We start from the raw sequence: 23,772 nt of genomic DNA on the forward strand, positions 1-23,772 counted from the left end.
AAAGGATATGACAAAGGATGCAGATGAACAGCTTGATGAAAGAGATGCAGAGGCCAAGTCTGTGGAGTTCCATGTCTTCTCCCACAACCCTCCGGAATCTCCATGTGTTCACAGTCTAGAGGCTCTCCAAACCCTGTCCTTGGGGTTTTTGTGGGGACTGGTTACATCACTGGCCACTGGCCAGCCTTCAGCCCCTCTTCCCTCCCTGCAGGTTGAAGGGTAGAGCTAAAAGTCCCAATATGCTAATCCTTCCTGGTCTTTTTGATGCCAGTCCCTCTCCTGAAGCTATCTAGGGGCCATGCTATTTATAGACAGGGTTCTTCAGTGTCTTTCTGACCTGTCCCCTCCCACTTTCCCTCATGCTTACTGTGGTCCTGCCTTGCTGGCCTTTTTTCTCCCATTTCTGGCACTTGCTAAGTGTGTATCAACTTACGTTCCTCTGCTTGGAGCTCTGTGTCTCCAGCTTGCCATGTGTCTGCTCCTTCTCATCCTTAGGTCTAGGATCTGCTGGGATCTTCTCAGGGAAACCCTTGTCTTTATCTCAAATGTTCATTACAATGGTAACCCTTCATAGCACGGATTCCATTCTGTAATTATTTTTATTTTTATTTTTTGTTTTGTGGTACTGGGGCTTGAACTCAGGGCCTTACACTTGCTAGGCAGGTGCTGTACCACTTGAACCACTCTATCAGCCCCCATTCTGTGATTTTTGTGTTCTTATTTATTTAGTTAGTTTTCTCTTTTTTCCAGTAGCCTGCAACCTCCTCGGTACCTAGTACTTCATACATAAGATTTCTGAAGTAAATATTTATCACCAGGTTGTGATGATAATTCTTTTCTTTTTTTCCTTCCTGGTGCTAGAGATCAAACTCAGAGCCTTGGACATGCTAGGGTGTGGTAATAAATCTTAAAAAATTTCCCATCCCCGAAAGTCTACCAACCCACTCTCTATGGCATTATCTCTGCTAGTTAAGAGAATGACTTTCAAAGAATTAGTTCCTTCACAATTTTCAATTTAGATAGTGTGAATCTTTAAGATCCAAGCATGTAATCTTGGAAAAAACAAAGTACTGTATTGAGAAGAATGCATGATTAAAAATTGTAGGATGGCCCAAATGTACTTCAAACATTTAGTTTGTTTACTCAACCATGGGCCCTATGAGCTAATTCAAAATGCAGAACTTTATAGGTTTTATTTCCTATGGAAGACAGTGAACTTTCTGTATGCATGTTTTTTTTGGCAGTACTGGGTTTGAATTCAGGGCTCTATGCTTGCTAGACAGGTGCTGTACCACTTGAGCCACTCTGCCAGCCCTATATGCATTTTTTTTTTAAAAGATACTACCTTGTAGCTGCTACCAGGTGGTCTGTATGCACACATGACTCCTAGTTCACTTCAAAAGGAGATGCAGTAGTGAGTGTTCCTTCCAACCCTTCCATCTCTCCTACCCCAAAACACACACATATACACACACACACACACATGTGCTGCACACTCTTATGACAAATGATAGCTCTTTAAATGAACTGTTTTGTGCCTTCTCACTTCTTGGAAGTTTGTGTATGTGAACATATGAAGAAATTAATACTTTATAGCTGCACTACTTTGTACAACTGTGCCATATATATTTAACTGACCCCCGTGGATGGACTTTAATTTTCAACCTTTTGTTCTTCTAAACAGTGCTGCAGTGAGTAAATTTGTAGATCTCTCAATTTCTGTCCCTTTCTGCTGTGTTTCTTGGTAGGATAAGTTTTTAAAGGACATAGGCACTTGTAATTTTGATGGCTACTGCCCAGTTGTCCTCCATAGGAGTTGCACCATTGATGTTACCAGCAGCAGGTGATAAGATTTCCTCTTTCCCCAGAACCTCACTCATCTGATACATGAAAACTGTTTCTCTGTAGTTTGAATTTACATACCTCATGTTTTAGAGGCATTACATTTATTTCCCTATAAACTTTCTGTTTATGACTGCTACTCATATTTCCACAGCAGTGTTGCTATGTCTCACATGGGTTTGTAGGAAGGAGGTGACTGTATATAAGGATATTAGGACATTACCCCTTGATGTATTGTAAGAGTTGAAATTTTTCCCCATCTTATTCTCCCTAATGTTTTAATAATATCTATTAGAAATATTCCCCACTACTCTTCTGTTTATAGTTTTCCTAACTATTCTTGTTTGTGAACTATTCTTTCATATAACCTTGAATTTCAACTTGGGAAGAATTCAGTGCAATGCTCTGTCATCATGGTCTTTATTCTTAAATTGTGCAGTGGTGTTTTTTTTCTTTTTAAAAGTTTTGGTTTGGGGTTGGGGATTTAGCTCAGTGTAAGAGTGCTTGCCTGGCAAGTGCAAGACCCTGAGTTTGTTCCCCAGCACCAAAAAAAAAAGTTCTGCTTCATAGGCTTTCAGTAAATTCTGTTAGCATCATCTGGAAAATTACATACTATGTGAATTGCTAGGTGCTGAAAGAGATGACATGAGAACTTGATCAACTGGTGAAGTATTGGTAGTCTTCAGACTTTCTTTTTTTAAAAATAAATTTTTATTAGAATATGTTCATGATACAGGAAGGTTTCATAATGATAATTCCAATTAGACTTACATTGTACACTAGTTACATTGCCCCCACCATCTCTCCCTTTCAGCCCCCTCCCCACCCCACTTAAAGCATTGCAAGAGGTTTTCTAGCTCTGTTGCATATAGGTATATGAAATCCATCTACCATATACCATCTCCTTAATCTCCTTCCTTCACCCTCCCCCCTCCCACTAGTACTCCCTCCACACACACACTGTGACTATTTTAAAGTGCTGGTTTTCATTATAATATTTGAGTTGATGTTCAAAGGGGTGTCTCAGTGTATGCCCTCTGTGGGTGTGCTTTACTTTGGTCTGTTCAGTCCCTTCGAATACTCTCCCTTACCCCTTTACCTCCCACCACCCCATTTTTCAACATCTTTCAGTACACATCCTTATATCCTCTACCTTCACATCTTGTGGTATGCAATATTACTGTTGCTGTATCATTCTCTTTTCCCTTCCCTCTTTCCCTGAGTTCCATAGAGTAGTTCCACTGTTACAAACATGTTCTACAACTGAGTTTGTATATGATCATGTTTGTTGTTGTGTATGTTTATCTTTGGATCTGTCTTTCTTATATGAGAGAAAACATATGTCTTTTGTATTTCTGACCTTGGCTAACTTCACTTAACATGATGTCCTCCAATTGCATCCATTTACTTCAAACCCCATGTCATTATTCCTTGTGGCCTAAAACTTTGAAACAACTCCAAGAAGGAGTAGGAAACACACTAGAAGAGACAGGTATAGGGAATGACTTTCTAAAACAGAACTCAGAAGGCTCGTCATCTAAGAGAAATAATGAACAGATGGGACTGCATCAGACTAAAGAGCTGCACAGCAAAAGAAACAATCACCAGACTCAAGAGACAGCCCACAGTGTGGGAGAAAAATCTTTGCTAGCTATTCATCCGATAAGAATCTAATATCCAGAATCTACAGGGAACTCAAAAAATTTAGCTCCCAAAGAATCAATATCCTAATGAAGAAATGGGCACATGAATTAAGCATGGAATTAAAGGAAGAGGTACAAATGGCCAGTAATACATGAAGAAGTATTCAACTTCCCTGGTTATAAAAGAGATGCAAACTATGCTTAGTTTTCATCTCACCCTGTTAGGATGACCATAATCAAGAGCAATCACAGTAACAGTTGCTGGTGAGGATGTGGCAAAACAGGAATTCTTATTCAGTGCTGGTGGGAATGCAAATAGTACAACCATTATGGGAAGGATTATGGAGAGTCTTCAAAAAACTAGTGATAGCAACAAGGGGATTGGACTATGAGCACATGATAAAAGCGAGAGCACACAAGGGAGGGGTGAGGATAGGTAAGACACCTAAAAAACTAGCTAGCATTTGTTGCCCTTAATGCAGAGAAACTAAAGCAGATACCTTAAAGCAACTGAGGCCAATAGGAAAAGGGGACCAGGAACTAGAGAAAAGGTGAGATCAAAAAGAATTAACCTAGAAGGTAACACCCACGCACAGGAAATCAATGTGAGTCAATGCCCTGTATAGCTATCCTTATCTCAACCAGCAAAACCCCTTGTTCCTTCCTATTATTGCTTATACTCTCTCTACAACAAAATTAGAAATAAGGGCAAAATAGTTTCTGCTGGGTATTGAGGGGGGTGAGCGGGAGGGGGCGGAGTGGGTGGTAAGGGAGGGGGTGGGGGCAGGGGGGAGAAATGAACCAAGCCTTGTATGCACATATGAATAATAAAAGAAAAATGAAAAAATAAACAAACAAACAAAAAAAAAAAACTAGTGATAGAACTGCCAAATGACCCAGTAGTACTGCTTCTGGGCATCTACCCAAAAGAACGTGAAATAGGATGCAATAGAGACATCTGTACACTGATGTCCATTGCAGCACTATTTACAACAGCCAAGCTCTGGAAATGACCCAGATGCCCTACAGCTGACGAATGGATCATGAAATTATGGTATATATACACAGTGGAATATTACTCAGCCACAAGTCTTCAGATTTCCTGATGAGAAGACACAGAGGAAAGATTGAGAAAAGCACTCTTGCTGGGAGTAATCCTATGTGCTCTACTCATAAGCAGCAGAAATTTCCAAAGTATTTTGAGTCTCTTATGTATTAGAATTTTCTGCTACTGTGTATAGTACAAAAACTAGTCACTTTTCAGTAAACAATTTACTTATCTTAATTGCAGGGTGGCTTATGGTGTTTTGGAGGAAATGGACTTCCTTATGCTGAAAGTTTTGGAGAAGTTCCTTCAGCTACAGTGGAAATGTTCAGTTTAGAAGCTATAGTGAAACATTCACAGGTAACTTACATTCCCAAACTGTGGTTTACTTTTTATGATTACATTGGAAAAAATTACAAGTTGACTCGTGCAAGGGAAATAATCCTTTCTTATTAAAAGTAAAAAAACCCGTCTTGTTATTTTTAAATTCTGTGTTTCCCATTATAATTGCTAGAATTAATAATCATAACTTAGCACCAACATGAGTTTCATTTTTACTAAATGTTTCTAAGAGTTTTAAATCACAACCCACTGTCTAAATTTGAATTTGTCTTTGTATTATGTTGCCTTCTAATGCCTTTCTCAGATCTTGGTTTTGTTTGTTTTATTTGGTGGTACTGGGGATTGAACTCAAGGCCTTACCCTCTCCTACTTGAGCAACACCCCTAGTTCTATTGTTTTTAGTTTATTTTTCAAATATTCCTGTCTCAACCTCCCAAGTGTCTGGGATTACAGATACGTACCACTGTGCCTGGTTCTCAGATCAGTTTTGCATATCATCAGATAGTTAATTTCTATGCAAACATCTGTCAAAGATACAGAAGATAGAAAAAGAAGGGAAATATTAGAGGACAAGACTTAAATATCAGTGATTTTTAAGCTTTTTGGTATTATGGAAACTTTTCTGTCATGATCATAGTTTAAAACAGAATAAAGCAACAGGCCTTGTGGTACTCAAACATAAAGCATAAACATCACCATCCTAGGAAGCATGTTAAACATTTCCTGTTTGCCTCTGGCAGATTTAATTTAGGGCTCTGGAATGGGGTCTTGGAAATTTGCCTTTAGGGCTGGCATCCCTGGTGAGGTTGGTGCAGGTGGTCCACCCCTTGTCACAGAAATACCATCCTAGAGATGATGACATTAAACATGACTTAAAACATGGTATTGCCTAATCATCTTTCATTCCTACCTGCAGAATGAAACTGAGCAGGAAAAAGAGTAAACACAGCACTGTAGTACAGGAGCAGATGTGGGAACCCAGCTGAGTGTGAGTCCTGAGTGGTGCCTGAAGCAGTGGGCACCACTGTAGCAGAAAGCAGAGTGTTGTGTGTGTGTGTGTGTCGGTGGTGGGGGGGGGGTGTTACAGCTGTCTTTCTAGAAATCTCTCAGGTTATCACAGATCTCATTTGGTAGATATCTAAAAGGCATACTTTTTCAGTGCATTTAATGTGGGATAAAACTAAAAATACTTACTGGTAGAGTACCTGGCTAGCGAGCACAGGTCCTGAGTTCAAACCCCAGTACCACCCCCCCTAAAATTAAAAACATTTAGAAAATGAATTGTTGTGTATTTGTAGCATGGTGTCATATTAGTGAGTAAAACTAGTGATGGGAGAGGCAAAGCTGTGCCTAGTGACATGTCAGATGACTATAAGAACTTGGTCAATTCTGTTACTTCCCTAAGTACACACAGTTCATTTGGTCTTCTTTTTCTTTGATTTATTTCTTTCCACTAAAAATTCAAGTTCCACTGGGCGCCGGTGGCTCACGCCTGTAATCCTAACTACTCAGGAGGCAGAGATCAGGAGGATTTCAGTTTGAAGCCAGCCCAGGCAAATAGTTCTCGAGACCCTATCCTAAAAAACCCTTCACAAAAAAGGGCTGGTGGAGTGGCTCAAGGTGAAGGCCCTGAGTTCAAACCCAGCACCACACACACACACACACACACACACACACACACACACACAAATTAAAGTTCCTTTTTCTTTATTTTTATTTGCTCTTTGTCTCTTTCTCTCTCTCTCTCTTTTCTGTGCTAGGGATTTAACCCATGCAAGGCAAGCTCTTTACCACTGAGTTATATCCCCAGCCCTAATACTTCTCTTTTGAGACATGTTTTCAACTTCTGAGTGTTAGTTGAGCCCTGTACTGTGGGCACTGAGGAGTAGGGCAGGTAGGGCTGCAAACATCACCTGCCTGATCATTGTGAGGCTTTGTTTATAGAAGCAAAATCTACCTGCTTGCGTAGAGGACCATTTCCTGTAGCAGATCTGTCAAAGTTAGAGAACCATTTTAAGGTAATTTCAAGCCAAAATAACACTATAAATTGGAGCAATTTTGTAATAATGACATTGTCAGGTACATCCCACCAAGTACAAATAACTTGAAGAAAAAAATTTTTAGAAAGTCTGATGAGATGTGCCTCTTGGGACTTTTGTCAGTGGTTTTGAAGTACTTCCCACCTAAGTAGGGTTTGCTTACATATGTCACTCTGCTGAGGAGAGTTTTGAAGTTGCTCTGCGTGTGTGCCCTTGAGTAGAAGCCACCTGGCTGTCCCTGTCAGCATGCTGTGTCTTGTGTAGAGAGCTGTGCGCCACAACACGAGCCTTCATTCATTTGTTGTGCTAGATACCTGCACACTGTGATCGAATTGAAGCAAATGGAGGCCTACAGCTCCTTCAGAGGCTGTACCAACTTCACAAGGACTGCCCTAAGGTGCAGAGGAATATAATGCGCATCGTCGGAAATATGGCTTTGAGTGAGCGTCTTCATCCCGCTCTCATCCGTTCAGGTAACTGCTCCTGACACGCTCACTTTTTAGTAGACTTAAGATTATTATGGGTCCTTAGAGCATGTTATTTTGGTAGCGGCAAGGCATTGCTTGAGATTGTAGATACTCCACACTAAATCAACATGTGGATGATCACAGAAGAGCACGTTTTGCCATGGTGACCATCTAATTGTATAATTGCTGATGCCAGGAGACATAGACCAAAAGGAGGTTCACTGTGTAACTATTTTCTTCTGGCAACTCATACACCATTTGAGGGAGGTACTTACGTCCCTCCCTCCCTCCCTTTTTTCGATTCTTCCTTCTACTTCCCTCCCTCCCTTCCTCTCTGTCAGTGTGGGCACATGGATCACCATTTTCAGTGCTTTTGTAATTCATTGCTGTGCTTAGTAGTCTGATGCAAAATCATCTCAGCTGTGGCATGGAAGCCTCAGCAAGCTGACCCTAAGTCTTGTGACAGCCCATGTCATTTCAGAGGGGCATTTCTGTTTTCTTGTTAATTTTTATAAATCCTTTATTGAGTACATTTAGAGACACAGCAGTTTCAGATTTACCATGCAATAGAGAAGGAGTTATCAAATTGAATAAATGAAAGTTTCAGCTTGGGCAAATACATTAATATGGCAAATGAAACCTACACTTGTGTCACAAGTATGCACTTGGTAGGAATGGTTTTTCTAAGCAGGTGAACGTATTGTGGCTTTCATGGTCATTAAATTACAGGAATCTTGAATCACTTCACTTAATGTGTTGTAGCAACACCACATTACTTCAGCTCACTTTTACTTCTGATGGGCATCTGTGTTAGGTTGGGTGATACCCCCGGAGGGCTGTTTGTTCCTTTCTGGTATATTAAGGTGTTTCAGGCTCCTTTCTCTGAGGAATCTATTTCCTTTTAAGCGGAGAATGATACAGGTGCCAGTGGTATTTGTGACTCCTGGCCTTTCTTTCCTTTTTGGCTTTTTATGCTGTAGACACACACATACATTAAGTTCATAGATATGTGCACATGTGCCTGCATGTATTCATTCATATACATATGTAAGAAGCTGTGACTTTACACTTAAGAGCAGAGATTTTAATTTGTATGAAGTCTTATTCAGGGATCAGCAACCTAATAAAGGACCAAGTGGAAAACATAGTAGCCTTTGAGAATTAAATACGGCTTCTGCTGCATATTCTTCCATGTTTTTATACAACTCTTTACAAATATAAAAGCTACTATTTATTATTTCCTTCCTTATACTTATTGTGAGCTTTTCTTGGTGTACTGGAATTTGAACTCAGAGCCTGGAGCTTGCTAGGCAGGCACTCTACCATTTGAGCTATGCCCCCAGGCCTTTTTAAAATTAGCATGTAATACTTGTACAGGGCTGCATTGCAGTATTTACATATGTGTCCTTTTTACTTTAGTTATTTTTCCAATGGGGTCTTACCATTTTTGCCCAGGCCAACCTCCTATTTATGCTCCAGTGTAACTGGGATGGCAGGTGTGTGCCACTCTCCTACCTTATTGGTTAAGATGGGCTCTCACTGGCTTTTTGCCCTAACTGGACTTGAACTGTTTGTTCCTTTTTTATAGCTTTTTTTTCCCCCATACTGGTGTTTGAACTCAGAACTTTGTACTTGCTAGGCAGGCATTTTATGGCTTTTTGCTTTTAAAGTTATTTTTTGGATAGGGTCTGCCCTTCTGCATAGCTGGGGTGTGCACTACCAATTCCTGGCTTATTGATTGAGATGGGGGTCCTCACTAATTTTTTTCTCCAAGCTGTCCTTGAACTGTGATCCTTCTCAACTGTGCCTTTGTATACCTGGAATTACAACTGTGAGTCACCATGATCAGCTCTCTTTTTATAAGTTCTTAAGGTAAAAATTTACATGACTGATTTTAACCCTTTTTCTTGTTTCAATCATCTGTTGCTGTGTTTCAGTCCATCCTAGAACTCTGTGATAAAGCACTGTCATTTGTTTTGTTTTTTCATGAATCTGAAATTTGGGCCAAGTTCTATAGGAAAGGTGTATATCTGCCCTTGTAGCATTGGCTGTGGGTACTGGGCAGACATGGAGGCTGCTAACTCACATGACTGGGAGTTGATGGAGCTGGGCTGGGACAGCTCCACCTGGCAGCCTGGACACTGGCTTCTTCCCACATGACCTTGAAGCATGATGGGTCCAGAAAGCAAATGTTCCAAGAGAAGAGGTCAGGTGTAAATTTTTCTTTCATAACCCATCCTTGGAAGTAACTTCTACCCTCATCTATTGATAGAAGTTAATACTTGGAGGAGATTCAGACCCCTCATTTCTTTCTTTCTTTTTGCAGTACTTGGGCTGAACTCAGGGCCTCATGCTTGCTAGGCAGGTGCTGTACCACTGGAGCCACTCTCTAGTTAAAGATTTATTAGGATGCCATTGAAAGGAGGTAGAGTGACAGACGGTTGTGCAAAGGAGTATAGCACCAAGACTGGGGTTTGAGCTCAGGCACTCTACCACTCAAGCAATACTCAGCCCTTTTTGTTTTCAGATAGGGTCTAGTATTTCTTCCTGGGACCAGCCTCAGTCCACAATCCTCCTACCTACAGCCTCCCGTGTAGCTGAGATCACAGCATGTTCTGCCACACCTGGCTGATTAAGATGATGTCTTGCTAACTTTTTGCCTTGGTTGGCCTTAAACCTCCATCCTTCTGATCTCAGCATTCTGAGTAGCTGGGATTACTGGGGTTAGCCATTGTGCCTGGCCTGTCATTTCTTGATAGGAATAGTGTCAACGATTTTGAAGACATGCTTTGAAATGACTACAAATATTTTCTCATGTTGACATTTAAAGTTATGAATCTCCCTCCAACTTTGCTTGTAGATTTTTATTCATTCTGAAATATTTTCTAATTTCCCTTTTTATTTCTTCTTTGCTTCACGTGTGTGTAATTAAAAGTATTGAGGGTTTTCTAGCAATCAGAGAGCACAGTGTAAGGTTTCAGTGTTTGGAAACCATCAAGGCTTATTTGAGAACCAGTCTGTTTTATTCCTCGGCTGTTGAGGGGCGTGTCTTCAAGATCTGTGCTGGTGGTCGTCTGGTTCTCAGTTACTCACAGGTGTGCCAAATCTTCAGCTATGATTGTGGATGGATGTGTTTGTTTCTCCCTTTGGTTCTATCAGATTTTTCTTCCTGGTGAATTGTTCATTTTTTCCCCCATGGTTGCATTTTTTTAAAAAACTTTTAATTGACAAATAAAAATTACCTATGTTTATGCGGTACAGCACGTTGTTGTAAAATACATATTCAGTGTGGAGTGGCTAAGTCAAGCTAATTAACTTGTATTGCAACTGGAACAGTGTGGCTTATGCCTGTAATCCCAGCTACTTGGAAGGCAAAAATTGGGAGGATCTTGGTTCAAGGCTGTCTCGGACAAAAAGTTCAAGAGATCCCCATCTCAATCAATAAAAGTGTCGTGGTGATGCTGGGATTCACAGGCATGTGCCTCTGGGCCAGGTTCTTAATAGATTTTGAAGAGGAATTTTCTGACATAAATTTGAATATTGTTTGATGAGGTCTGAAACTTCTTTTGGCTTTTCATTTTTTGGTCTTTTTTTTTTTTTTTTGGTGGCACTGGGGATTGAACTCAAGGCCTCACACTTGCTAGGCAGGTACCTTTACCACCTGAGACATTCCACCAGCCCTTTCTTTTGGCTTTTGAAATGCTGGCCTCCCAGCATCACACTGATTTCACCACTTCTTTCATAAAGAGTGGGGGGAAAACACAGGAGTAGCTGTCAGCTATAGAATGCCTGCAGCAGGGGTCACATACATAAATGAGTTAAGCCTCCTCCAGCTCTGAGTTGCCAGATAACTTGACTAAGGTTCTGTAGTATATGAGTGGGGAACAGAAATTTGAGCCCGTCTGTGACCCCAGGCCCTTGTTCTGCCTTATTTTACATTACATATACTATGCAAACAGATAAGCAACAAATGTTAAACTTCCCCTTTTAACAGATCCTCTTCCACTCCTGAGAGGGAGTGTGGTTCCTGTTGGTGAGTTTGGTGCTCTGTAGCTTTCTAGGCCTTTATGTGCTCTTGTGCACATGGGTGGCTGTGTGCATCTTCACACGTATTTACGGAGTCATAGTTCACACAGTTTTGTCCATGCCTTGTCTGTTTGCTGCTTTTAAAAAATAGTTTTTCCCTAGCAAGCACGAGGCCCTGAGTTCAGACCCTAGTCCAGCCAAAAAAAGTAATATTAAAAAAGTTTTTCCTTTCTGAGTTCTAGGTTTAGTAAAACTATTGTGTATAAAACCCATTCTTTAAGAAATGTTTCCTTAATTGTATTAAAAGATGCTAATGTGATTGACAATCAGGATAAAGTAATTAGTGTTAAACCCCGGGTTTTATAATTTTGACTTAAAAGCCAGACATCTTAGTTTTTTGTTCTCTTTGATGACCTCACCTCCAGTAATACAATTTATACTAAATTTCCTAAGTAGAGAACATGGCTTTTGCTCCCCTCTTTCCTTCTTTGAGATCTGTCAGGAAGTTGTATTGTATCATAGGACTCCAGCAGAATGAAACTGGAGTGGCTGGCTTCCCCACCCGAGACACACACTTGAGACTACCCTTTCTCTGACCTCTCTTTTGAAATCTGAGATGGACTCACATCAGTGTTTAAGAGATCTGTTCTCTTCTCCAGGCTGGGTTTCCATCATGGCTGAAGCCTTGAAATCTCACCACATTATGGAGGCTTCACATGCTGCTAGAACCCTGGCTAATCTGGACCGAGAAACTGTGCAAGAGAAATACCAGGATGGTGTGTACGTGCTCCATCCCCAGTACCGAGCCAGGTGAGCAAGCAGAACAGTTGCTTTGTCCTCTTCAGGAACTTAAATCCAGAGGGCTTAACATTGTAATTAACTTCTGCATAGTTTAGAGAAGCCAAATACCTTATAAATACCTTTTATTTTTTAATATTTATTTGTTTATTTTGGAGACACAGTCTTGGTGTATATCTCAGACTAGTTTCCTAAGTGCTATCTTAGCCTCCTGAGGGCTGGAATTATAGGCATGTATCACCATGTCCAGTAAATACCTTTAAATGCTTTATAAATAAGAAACAGTTTGTCCATAGTAAGCTAAGAATTAAAGGTTGCCATGAACACATGAATTTTCAGGGCTATTTTACAAAGGGCTCACCCTCAACAAGGCTGGATTCACCTGTTGGTGGCAGAGGGGGGGGGGGTGTGCCTACCTTTGCAATGCATATCTTTTCAAGGTGCTTTCACTTAGCCCTGAGTTAATAACTGGTTTGGATTGCAGAAGTCGATCTGAATGGAAGGAGATGAGACACTATTGTATGCAGACAAGCAGGTGGGCCTGGCCCTGGCTCAGAGCTCCTGAGACTGTGTATGCTAGATGTCACAGCATGCGTGGGAAGGAATAACTCAGAATAAAGTTGACTCATTGCTGGTCCGCCATTTCTAGTTGTAGCTTGCTAAGGCTGTGAGTACAGAAAGGATTGCAATAAAAAGGTCCCTATTTCTTGGATTTTCATAGGGTAATTAAAAAAAAAAAACTCTGTAAAAATCTTTTTTAAATTTGAAAAATAGATTGCCTGGTTAATTAATTACAGTTTATTAATAAAATATTGTAATTATTTTGTGAATGTATGTACATGTTTACTGTAAATAGCTTGTAATTGATGTGTTATCTGTAATTTCTAATATGTTATATCCAAAGAAAGAAGGTCACTTCAAAATTTGATTTGCTCTCGTTCTGATAAACATCACTTTCCTTAATTTTGAAATCTCTTTTATGTATAATGACTTTGAAACTTCATCAGCATATTCTTACCTAATTTCTTACATGTTCTCACTGATTTGGGGAATAATCCCACCAGCTTGTTTGCAGGGTAATCTGACAGTGGCACCTGTCACTTGGTCAGTTGCCGAACTCATCACAGTCGATTGTAGTACATTGACCCGGCTAGATATGTTTCTACTTTTTATAGAAAGAACAGTGGGTACACTCTGTGTGTCTTTGCCAAAACTCCTAGGATGCGTTGCAGGCCTGGGTTGTAAAGCTTGCTGTATTAAATTGTGCTGTATGTCACATAACCTGCTACAGCACCATCTGCAGAGAAAGCAGAGTTAGGTTCTTACATAGTAGTAACTCATTTGTTCTGCTTCTTTTTAAACCTCTCTCCCTCTTAGTCAGCCCATTAAAGCCGATGTCCTTTTTATTCATGGCCTTATGGGAGCAGCATTCAAAACTTGGCGCCAGGAGGACAGCGAGAAGGCTCTGATTGAAAATGCTTTGGGGGATGAAGACAGGTACACTACATGTTGGCCCAAGGTAAGGAGCAGCAGCAGTGGCCAGCCCCCTCTGTACACACACTGAAGTGCCATTGCTGTCACAACCTCATTGTGACTTGTTGCCTTGTCTCTTTTTACTGGATTTCCTGTGCAGTTCTTCTTTCCCTTTGGAAACCCATAGCTTATTACATTAACAGCTGGGCTTGTGATCCCATGTTGCGTAATTTCTACTTAGGGTGTAGTCTGTGACTGTAAAAGAATATCCCATAAGTAAAAATAGGGGCAAAAGCGTAATAGTTCTCTTCCATTGAAACATGCTTTAACAAATAATATAACTGCAGTTGTATTCATGATAGCCATAGAGTGCTTGCCTAGCAAGAACAAGGCCTTGAGTTCAAACCCCAGTACCGCAGGGAAAAAAAAAAGAAAAGTAAAAGAAAACAAGACTGGTTTTTACTTTCTGTCTGGTAATGCTGAAGTCTGGAGAATGACTGTTAACCCAAGTTCCCCAGAGACAAACTATGACTGTCATTAGTATATGTGAATTTCTCAGGTCCAGATGGCACCCTCAGGATGTGCAGTCTTTCCTGAGATCATAGGTTTATACTAAATGCTTTTAAAAGCTACATCCATGTAGTCTCTAAAAACAAACCTTGAGTTTGTTACAGCAGATTAAAACAGAAATTTCTCATCACAACTTGATTGGTCTATCATATTTGTAACCAGAGATTAAAAAAATAAAATACTTATTTTTATAGGTACCTTCAAATTTTATTTAAATGCCATCTTTAATTGTCCATTGAAAGAGGTCTTTTTTTGGTGGTGGTAGTGGTGGTGGTACAGTGTTTGAACTCAGGGACTTAGGCTTAGTGAGGCAGGCGCTCTACCACTGAGCCAAATCTCTTGCACTTTTTTGCCAACGCAAAGATAGGGTTTTACTTAATGTCCAGGCCAGCTTTTACTATGACCTTGTGACTTAGCTGGGATGAGAGGCGTGTACCACTACCCCAGCCATTGGTTGAGATGGTCTTTCAAACTTTTTGCCTGGGCTGGCCTTGAACCATGATCCTCTACCTTCCAAGTAGCTAAGATTACAGGCTTGAGCCACCATGCCAGCCTCTTTTCAATTACTAGAAAGTAACTGGGATAGTAGGAATTCATGCATGTTCTTATATACCTTTCATTTTACTTAGACATGGTTAGCAAAAGACTGTCCTGCTCTCCGAATTATCTCTGTGGAGTACGACACCAGCCTCAGTGACTGGAGAGCAAGGTGCCCCATGGAAAGGTAATTTTAGGGGGGATGTTAGACCAGGAGGAAGTGGAAGGGCTCAGGCCATAAGTAGATCCCCTGGGAAGGAAGGTTATTTTTATTGTTTGATGACTTAGGCAGATTTTTTTTTTTCAGTGCTGAGGATTAAACCCAGGGCCTTGTGCATGCTAGGCAAATGCTCCACAACCTCTTTTCTCTTCCTTCTAGAAGGAATTGGCTCTAAACAATAAAATAGCAGAAGGCTAAGATACAGTGTTGATGTTGAACTCCTCTTTCAATAGTGAAAGACCATAGACTCCATGTCAAAGTCTTCATTACTACTGAAAGTAAAAGTGATGTTTTTTTGCATTTGAGTTCACAATCCTACTGGCTAAAGGAAACAAAAGAAAAATATGCTGGGCACTTGTGGCTCCTGTGTCCCTTTTATGTCCCATAGGAAGGAGCACTAGGTTCCTGGGTTACAGGACCTAGATTGTAGCCTGATCCTCCCTTGGACAAGTCATGTATTGTCTGAGAAGCTTTGTCCACAGATGGAAAGAGGTGGTCTTTTCAGGCTTATCAAACTGAGCTCTCTGGACAGATCCCACGTAAGTGCCTGAGAAGGGGGCCAGGGCAAGCAAGCAGGACCCAGGCCCCCTCTGTTTCTACTGGAGTATGTCTGGGGGACCTCTGTTCTGAAGAACTGTAGCTATAGATAAACAATGTGAAAATGCCAGACTGGATGGTTTTGAAGTTCCCTTTTAGTTTGAAAACCACTTATTTTGAACTTTCTGATTTGGATAGTTTTCTAGTATTTCTAAACAAACCAAAATGATGGAAGTTTAAGATTTGTGGCGTAAATACAGGTGGAGCTAAAACTCAGACAACACAACCAAGTCTGCAGGGATACATTTATTTTCAGGCCACAGGATGAGAAGGGACACGCACACCCTGAGTGCTGGGGAAGCTGGGGTGAGACTTAAGTTCGACCTATAAAAATTGCCAGACAAATATAATGCTCAAACAATGCTTGTTTAATATATGAATGGCCTGTTCGGGGTGGGGGGGGGCTTAGGCAGCCCGGTGTGCGTAAGTTTCAGATAGAGAATGAGCAACTTCAGAATCTGAGCAGAAAGAATATTCCTTATTCCAAAGTAGTTTCATAGCATTCATCCAATCAGTAGAAGTTCTTGATTTTAAAAGTTAGGAAGCAAGATTTGGGGGACCGATGCCTCCTGTCATGCCTGCTGTTTTCATTTTTGTTCAGAAAGTCCATTGCGTTCAGAAGCAACGAACTTCTTAGCAAGCTCAGAGCTGCTGGTGTTGGGGATAGGCCAGTGATTTGGATATCACATAGCATGGGAGGTAAGGATGGGTTTATTTCACAGAGTGACCATCTGAAGTTCCTGCATCTCAGTTTTACTTACTACAGCCCTTCTGCACCCCCAAGTTACTGTTTGGGCTATGGCTAAGAGTTTTAAAGTTACTGCTCTCCCTCCATGCTGTTTTTCTAGAAGGGGACAACCATTAACAAACCACGCAGGAGGGCTTGGGTTGGTAATCTGATGCTTTTGCTTTTGTGTCGTGGTGATGAAGGGTGTCTACAAGCTGGGCTTAGTTAAATATGCATCCCTGGGTGGCCCCAGGGACTCCCCTTCCTCTTCCCTGAACCCTTCACCATTGCAGATTTCATTGTTGCCTCCTTGCTCACAGCCTCAGCTCCCAGCCACCGTGCACCATGCCTGACTGCTGCACTTCAGGTCCTGGTGCTGCAGCTCCAGCTGCATGCCCTGCCCTCCTTGCCCTCTCCCCAGCCCGGCTTTCAGCTTTCCCCATCCACCTCGCAGACATCCTTTGCCTACCAACCTCAGCTAGGGAGTCTCGTGATGGCTGACCCAGAGCTGGGGCTTTGTGCAAGATAAAGGTGGATGTTGGCCTTCCCGTCCTAAAGATCCGCTGTCACCGTCTCTACGATTTTTCATTACTGGTGCAAGTGGAGGAGAGAAGGTGCCTTTCCCACCCATAGCAGCTGATTTTCCTTGGTGGGACTGTGACTGCACATTAGTACTCTCCTGGCAGGTGGGGACACCAGCTACTGCAGCCCCTTCAGGGCCCGGTCTTTCTCAGCAGGACAGCACACCCTGTGGTAGAAGGTCCACCCTACAAATGAGTTTACCTGTTTGTAGGCTTGTACTATACATTCTCAAGGAGAAGTGTTAACATTTTATTATTTTTAAGGCCCTATTTCTTGTACCGCAAAAAGTTGTTTGAAGATTTCTTAGCATCACTGTGTGTTTCTTGTTTTGCTTATATTTTTTTTAAAGAATACTAGAGGTAAGAAAAGTAGCTTACACACTGTTCTTCTTTCTTCTGTGGCAGGTCTTCTTGTGAAGAAGATGCTGCTGGAAGCCTCTCGGCAGCCAGAGCTGAGCGCTTTGATCAACAACACCAGGGGAATCATTTTCTACAGTGTCCCTCATCACGGCTCACGTCTGGCTGAATACTCAGTTAATGTTCGGTACCTTCTCTTTCCCTCTTTGGAAGTCAAAGAACTCAGCAAGGGTAATCCTTTCTGTTGTGAAGGAAGTTGGGATTGTGTTAATATTAATTGTGTAAGAGGAGGAGGAAAAAAGTTCCTTGAATGTATTATCTTTTTTTTTTTTTGGCAGTACAGGGGTATGAACTTGGGGCCTTGTGCTTTCTAGGCAAGTGATCCACGCCTCCAGCCCTTTTTGCTTTGGTTGTTTTTTGACTAGGGGCTCACATTTGTGTCTGGGCTGGTCTGGACCTCAGTCCTCCTGTTTACGCCTCCTGTGTAACTGAGATGGTAGGCTCACACCACCGTGTCCAGCTTTTATTGTTGAGATTGGTTCTTGTGAACTTTTTGTTGGCTTTGAACCATGATTCTCTTGACCTCTGCCTCCTGAGTAGCTGGGATTAAAGGCATGAGCCACTGTTCCTGGCTTCATTTTTCTTTTTGGGTGGTACTGGGGCTGGCTTCATTTTTTTATTCATATATAATTGTGTTTAGACCGTCTATGGAGAATTTTTGACTTGGGCTTGAGTTTTCATCCACAATCTTCTTTGCATTCTTATTTACTCAAGGATAGCTATAATTTTGATTTTGCCTTGTGTATTTCAAACTAGAACAATTATGCAATGCTTTGCTTTAAGCTTACTTATGCTTTCTTCCATGAATTTGGAAAATCATCAGCCATTAAAATATAAATGAGCTTTGGAGACTTCAGCATATTAATTACCAAGCACTGTATTTGTTTTGATTGATGAGCATTTTCTCTCTGGAACACCTCTAGCCTTAATGTTTGCTCACATTTCCTCTTATTTTGAATCCAGGACCTCATGCATGCTGGGCAAGCTCTCTACCACTGTGCCACAGCCCTTTCAACTTTATTTGGAGAAAGAGTCTTACTAAGTTGCACAGGCTGGCTTTACGATTTTGATCCTCCTGCCTCAGCCTCCTAAGTAGCTGGGATTATAAGTGTTAACCACCATGCCTGGCTCTTTGTTTTGCTTTGTGGAGAGTTTTTCAATGTTTTCTAAGTCTTCTGATGAATTTTACTTTTTGAGACATAACTTTTGTAAATCTTTACAGGGTTAAGCATAATTTGGTACGTGTATACAGTGCGTAATTACAAAATTAAGTCAGTAAGCATTTTCTTCTCTTCAAACAATCACTTTTAAGTGTTGATAACTCCACATTCTTCTAGTCATTTTGAAATATCATTGATTTTTTAAATCAATAGTTGCCCTACTGTGCTATAGAAAAAACAGAATTTCTCCTTTCTGTATTTTGGGGCCCCATATTAAACTTCTGTCTCCACTTCTCCCTGCCTCCCCAGTCTGTAGTGACCACTATTCCAGTCAGCTTCCCAAACTGGATTTCAAGCCTGTAAGGGCTGTGGGATTCTCCTACAGTTGGACTGCTGCTATGCTGCTGTAGCTGGGGTCTTTCCTTCTTACCTTTTCCTGGCATTGTAGGGATCCCCGGGCAAACACAGGTGCCTGGTTAAGTTGCAGGCTGCCCTCCAACTCTCCATGCTATTTAGACTTGCTGTAACTCCACACTCAGTTCCAGAGTCCTCACTGTCCTCTGAACAGTTTTTCCTTTTTTACCCTGGCTCTTCTGTGCTGAATTGCTCGCCTCTATTCAACCACCTCTGGTTTTCCAGTTTAACTTTCTTGAAGGAAGTCAACTTTATTTTCCACAAGTTATTTCTTGTTCTCTGTTTGTTTTTATTCATACCTTTTATTTTATGGCTCCATTATTTTTTGAAGTTCTAAAACACTTAGTGTTTTTTTAAAAGCCTTTTTGCTTCTTCAGTAGGCTCTGTCTCTGAGGTTGTAAGAGTCAGAATCCTAATGTCCTCTTTAAATGGGAAAGAGTAATGCATTTTGTTCTGAGTTGGGGAAACACAATTCATTACAGTCTTATTCTTTATAATTTTTCAGATTGTCCTGCACTTAAAACACTACAGGATGACTTTCTGCAGTTTGCAAAAGAGAAAGACTTCCAGGTGCTGAATTTTGTAGAAACTCAGCCAACCTTTATTGGTAACATGATTAAGCTCCACGTGGTGCCTGTGGAATCGGCAGGTACTGACTCTTGTACACTGACTCTTGTAGCTGGCCAGCGGATGTCTCGTAGTTGGTGTCTGGCACTTAATTGTGAATGTCAGTTTTTACATACGGTTTCTCACTTTCAGGGAAAAGTTTTATGGAGACCTAGAATCCAATGCCATTCTTTTTAGGCATAGATGAAAATTCACTGCAAGGATCCAGCCTTTGCATTATTCCTCTCCTTTTTATTTAATTGATTAGATGACAAAAATGAGTTGGCCAACTCTAAGTTAGGTATTGACATTGACGTCTACTGCATTAAGGTAGGAACACCAAGCTCTTCTCTCAGCTACATTAAAACCAGTGTTTATTTTACAGATTGCTAGCTGCATAGAAAAACCTTTTTAATTGCTAGCTGCATAGAAAAACCTTTTTAAAACCTGCTGATAAATGTGGAAGATATAGGGGAAATATTCAAGCAGGAATTATTTTAAAGAGGGCAAAAAACTAGTGTGAAAATGTGATTTCTTCGTGATCCTGTATTGTAATGTTTTACAGGCTGAGTGTAGGTCCCACACTTACCTCTTTATAACTTCCTCTGTGTATCATGGATAGCACATGCATTCCATTACCTGAAATGCTTTCCCTACTGGCCACTGCCTCAACTTGTCTGTCATCTCTGAGGTTCCTTCCTTTTTGATCACCTCTGAGGCTGACTTAGGTGCTGTCTTGGTAGCTCTCAGCCATAATGAGCTCCTTGTGGCCAGGGACAGTGATCTGGAGTGCCTACCTGATGACTCTTCAGCATACATATATTGAGTTTTGTCCTCATTATACACTAAGTAAAATGGAAAATACTTGGTACTTTATAATGGATCTTAAGGAAACTTTACCTCAAGGTAACAGGCCATGGGTGTGGAGTTTCTATGTACTTACTTAGGAATTCAAAGAGCGGCTAGAACAGCTGCCAGATGTCTTTAAAAAAAAAAAAGAATTTTGGAAATTTTGAAGTAAAATCAAAGTTAGTATCATAACCAGCTGCTTATAGTGTCATAGCCTTGTCATAATTCTATCTGCCCCTTCCACATCACCAGGAAGCTCTTCTTCCTTCCTGTCACCTGCAATCTTTAGTGACTCCTCTTTTCCATCCAGGTGGACTTGTCAGACTAAGCCATCAGAAACCCTTCTAGGTTTCTCAAGCCATCAAGTGATCATGGGGATTTGAGTAATAAACCGAGTCACATGTGAGATATTCCCATTCTTTTCATTAGAAAAGGGAGCTCTTTCTGAAGTCTGTAATAGAAGCTCTGGGATGATTTAGCAATACCCCTGCAGGTGTAGGAATGTTTCTGCAATGTCAGTGCACACAGGCTTGCCCCGTTAAATTAGGAAGCAGGTCAGAACGTGAGATCCCCTTCTCACAAGATGTGTCATTGTAGCTTAGCTACAGTGGAACTTGAAGTACAGCATCTATTGGGTCCTTTTCATTTTTACTCAGCTTTATTGACATTTCTGTTTTCTTCAGATTTAGGCATTGGAGATCTGATCCCTGTGGATGTCAACCATTTGAACATTTGTAAGCCAAAGAAAAAGGATGCTTTTTTATATCAACGTACTTTGCAATTCATCCGTGAAACTTTAGCCAAAGACCTCAAAAACTGATGTCTTCATTTTCATGTGAATACAGTGCTGCAAGAAACTTGGCGGTCTCTTTTTTTAAGTGCTAAGCAGTCCTGCAAACACTGTCAGTACGGCCTCTGCATGGTCTGGAATCATGGTGCAGATAGCAGAACGTGACGCTCCATTTGCACAATGGAAAGCACACTGGACACAAACTGGCCATCCCGGGAGGAGGGGCTAGGTTGGGTTCATCTAACTTAAACCCCTGAGTGCTGGGTCTGCTGACTAGGAGCACAGCTGCTGTGGCTGGGACGCTCCCAGCTCTTGTAGGATCCCTGGCAGGTTCTAGTGGGAAGGCCACTGGCAACTCCACTTACCATAAAAATGATGCCACAAGAGAACCTAAAGTAGAATGAACTAGAACATAAAAGACTGTTTTGTTGTGGGGATCCATGTGCTGTAACATTTTTAAATGTCAGTTTTATAAAATTTTAGTTTTTAACTTCTGTTTAAATCTCAACACATCATCACTGGCCTTTCATAGCCTTGGTTATGCATGGGTCAGTTGCCTTGTATGTTTCTGTTTCATATTGCTGAGAACAATTTTCTTAAAAAAAATTCTAGCTTATAGTAATTCCAGATCGTATCTGCTGTGCTTATGTTTCCTGATAAGGCTAAAATAGCTAAGCCATTACTGATCAGAGTAAGAAATGAAACTAGTCCAAGTCATTAAATGTACTAACAGTACTTGGTATCAAGGCTCTCAGATTCTCTTTGGCTAAATAAAGGATACCTGTCTTTCTTGCTTTCTTGGAAGTAGTACTAATTGACTAACTCTAGGAAATCATGTTGATGGACCTTTTTTTTTTTTATCTTTTGAATAACAGCATTATCGGTATGTAACTCACCTACCTTAAAATTGACTTTTTTTGTGGTATTGGGGATCAAATCCAGGGCCTCACACATTAGGCAGGCACTCTTACCGCTGAGTTAAATCCCCAGCCCAAAATGTACCTGAAAGTTCATTGGTTTTTAGTATAGTTAGAGTTGCACAACTAGCATAATTTCAGAACAGTTCAGAACATCTAATCTCTCAATGAGCCCCACTCATCAGCAGTCATTTACTGCCTTCTCTGTCCCCTGCCCCGGTACACACTAGTCTACCCTGGATTTGCATACTCTGGAGATTTCAAATAAATGGAATTACCCACCAGGTGGCTTCTTTGCCTTATTTCTCTTAGCATGTTTTCAAGATTCATATACGATAACTGGGTGTGTAAGGAAATAAAATACCACGAATGAGAGAGAACAGAACAGAACCCCATACTCCCACCCGTTCTGCACACGACACACAGGAAACAACAGGTCTGCCAGACATGGTTACAACACCAGTGCTTCCTATGATTTTTGTTTTGAAGAGAAAGTTGGCATTTCTTCAGATACAGGAAACTATTATAATGACTTAGATTATATAAAGTACCAAAAATAAATTCTAGATCAGAAAAATAGTTGAAATTATACTGACAAACCTGAAGAAGTAAGAAAATGTCCAGAATGCAGTATGAGACTAAAGCTGGAAAATATGAATGAGAGTTAGACACAGTAGGTAAAAACAAAGTTGGAAGTTTGTTTAGTGCACTAGAAAGGAAGGAAAAAATGTCCCAGAAATTCAGAAATGATGAAGTTCCAGAACTAACAAAAGGCACCACTGGATGTTAACAAATGTAACGCAGAGCAGAAGCAACCAAATCCACATCTGGATAAAACAGAGGGAAATGATGCAGAGATAAGAGAACCTTTAAAGTAGTGACAGGAAAGGAACAACAGAGCGGCTGCTGGTTTGGGGGTTTGGTTTGTTTTGGTTTTTCTTTGGCAATATGGAACTTGAACCCAGGGTCTCGTGTTTGCTAGCCAAGTGCACAACCGTGTGAACTGCCCAGTCCAGAGCTGCTTTTGTTTAAAGTCATGCATCAATGGAAGAGGAAGACTCCAAGATGACAGGTCAGCGCGTTGAAAGAAAACCAGTCACGGGAGAATTATATGTCCAGAAAATATTAAGATTAAATGTTTTATATAAAGTAAAACAGCTTACTACCAGCAGAACTTCATTAACGGAAATGTTAAAGGTGTTCTTCAGCAGAAGGTAAGTGATCTAGCCAGAGGGACTGAGACCCGAAGAAACAATGAAAAAACAGGTCAACTATATAAATGAACTAAAAGTTGATTTTACAAAGCAGCAATAATGTATCAAGTGGGTATTAATATAGATAAGTAAAGAAATACACAGCAGGTATAGCATGTAAGTTGGGAGGTAAAAATGGAACTACCATGCTCCACGTTTGTTACGTGAATTGAGGAAGGAGGTCTTGATCAACATTACACTGAATTTAATGATCCGTGTGATTTCTAAAAGTATAAAAATCATGGATGATGACTACCAAACTAGGAGAGGAGGAAATGGGAATAAAAATCCAAAAGATACAGAGAAAGCAAAAGCCACAGAAACCAAGAGAGCATAAAATAGCATAGTTAACCCCCAGGTACAGCAGTGGTTATGATATGTGTAAACGGGTGACTGCCCCGGTGAGGCAAAGCGGAAGACTGGACACAAAGCCACACCGGCACCAGGGTGCAGGAAGGC

General features: G+C 40.9%; 1 protein-coding gene across 5 annotated transcripts in view; it reads left to right on the forward strand.

The window, feature by feature from the left end:
• The window catches only part of Serac1 (serine active site containing 1), a 52,575-nt gene extending 30,233 nt beyond the window's left edge, over window positions 1–22,342 (forward strand). For 3 of the 5 annotated variants that reach the window (XM_020156864.2, XM_074071541.1, XM_074071565.1), the window contains 9 exons: window positions 4,777–4,890; window positions 7,222–7,384; window positions 12,064–12,214; window positions 13,580–13,721; window positions 14,875–14,969; window positions 16,201–16,298; window positions 17,313–17,495; window positions 19,404–19,547; window positions 21,037–22,342. In XM_020156864.2, coding sequence (XP_020012453.1) covers window positions 4,777–4,890; window positions 7,222–7,384; window positions 12,064–12,214; window positions 13,580–13,721; window positions 14,875–14,969; window positions 16,201–16,298; window positions 17,313–17,495; window positions 19,404–19,547; window positions 21,037–21,173 — 1,227 coding nt within the window. In that variant the 3' untranslated portion in view covers window positions 21,174–22,342. The remainder of the gene's footprint in view (window positions 1–4,776; window positions 4,891–7,221; window positions 7,385–12,063; window positions 12,215–13,579; window positions 13,722–14,874; window positions 14,970–16,200; window positions 16,299–17,312; window positions 17,496–19,403; window positions 19,548–21,036) is intronic. The other 2 variants (XM_020156866.2, XM_074071547.1) reach the window with 2 other exon arrangements.
• The last annotated feature ends 1,430 nt before the right edge of the window (window positions 22,343–23,772 follow it).

This window comes from Castor canadensis, chromosome 1, assembly GCF_047511655.1.
Source record: "Castor canadensis chromosome 1, mCasCan1.hap1v2, whole genome shotgun sequence".
Taxonomy (NCBI): domain Eukaryota; kingdom Metazoa; phylum Chordata; class Mammalia; order Rodentia; family Castoridae; genus Castor; species Castor canadensis.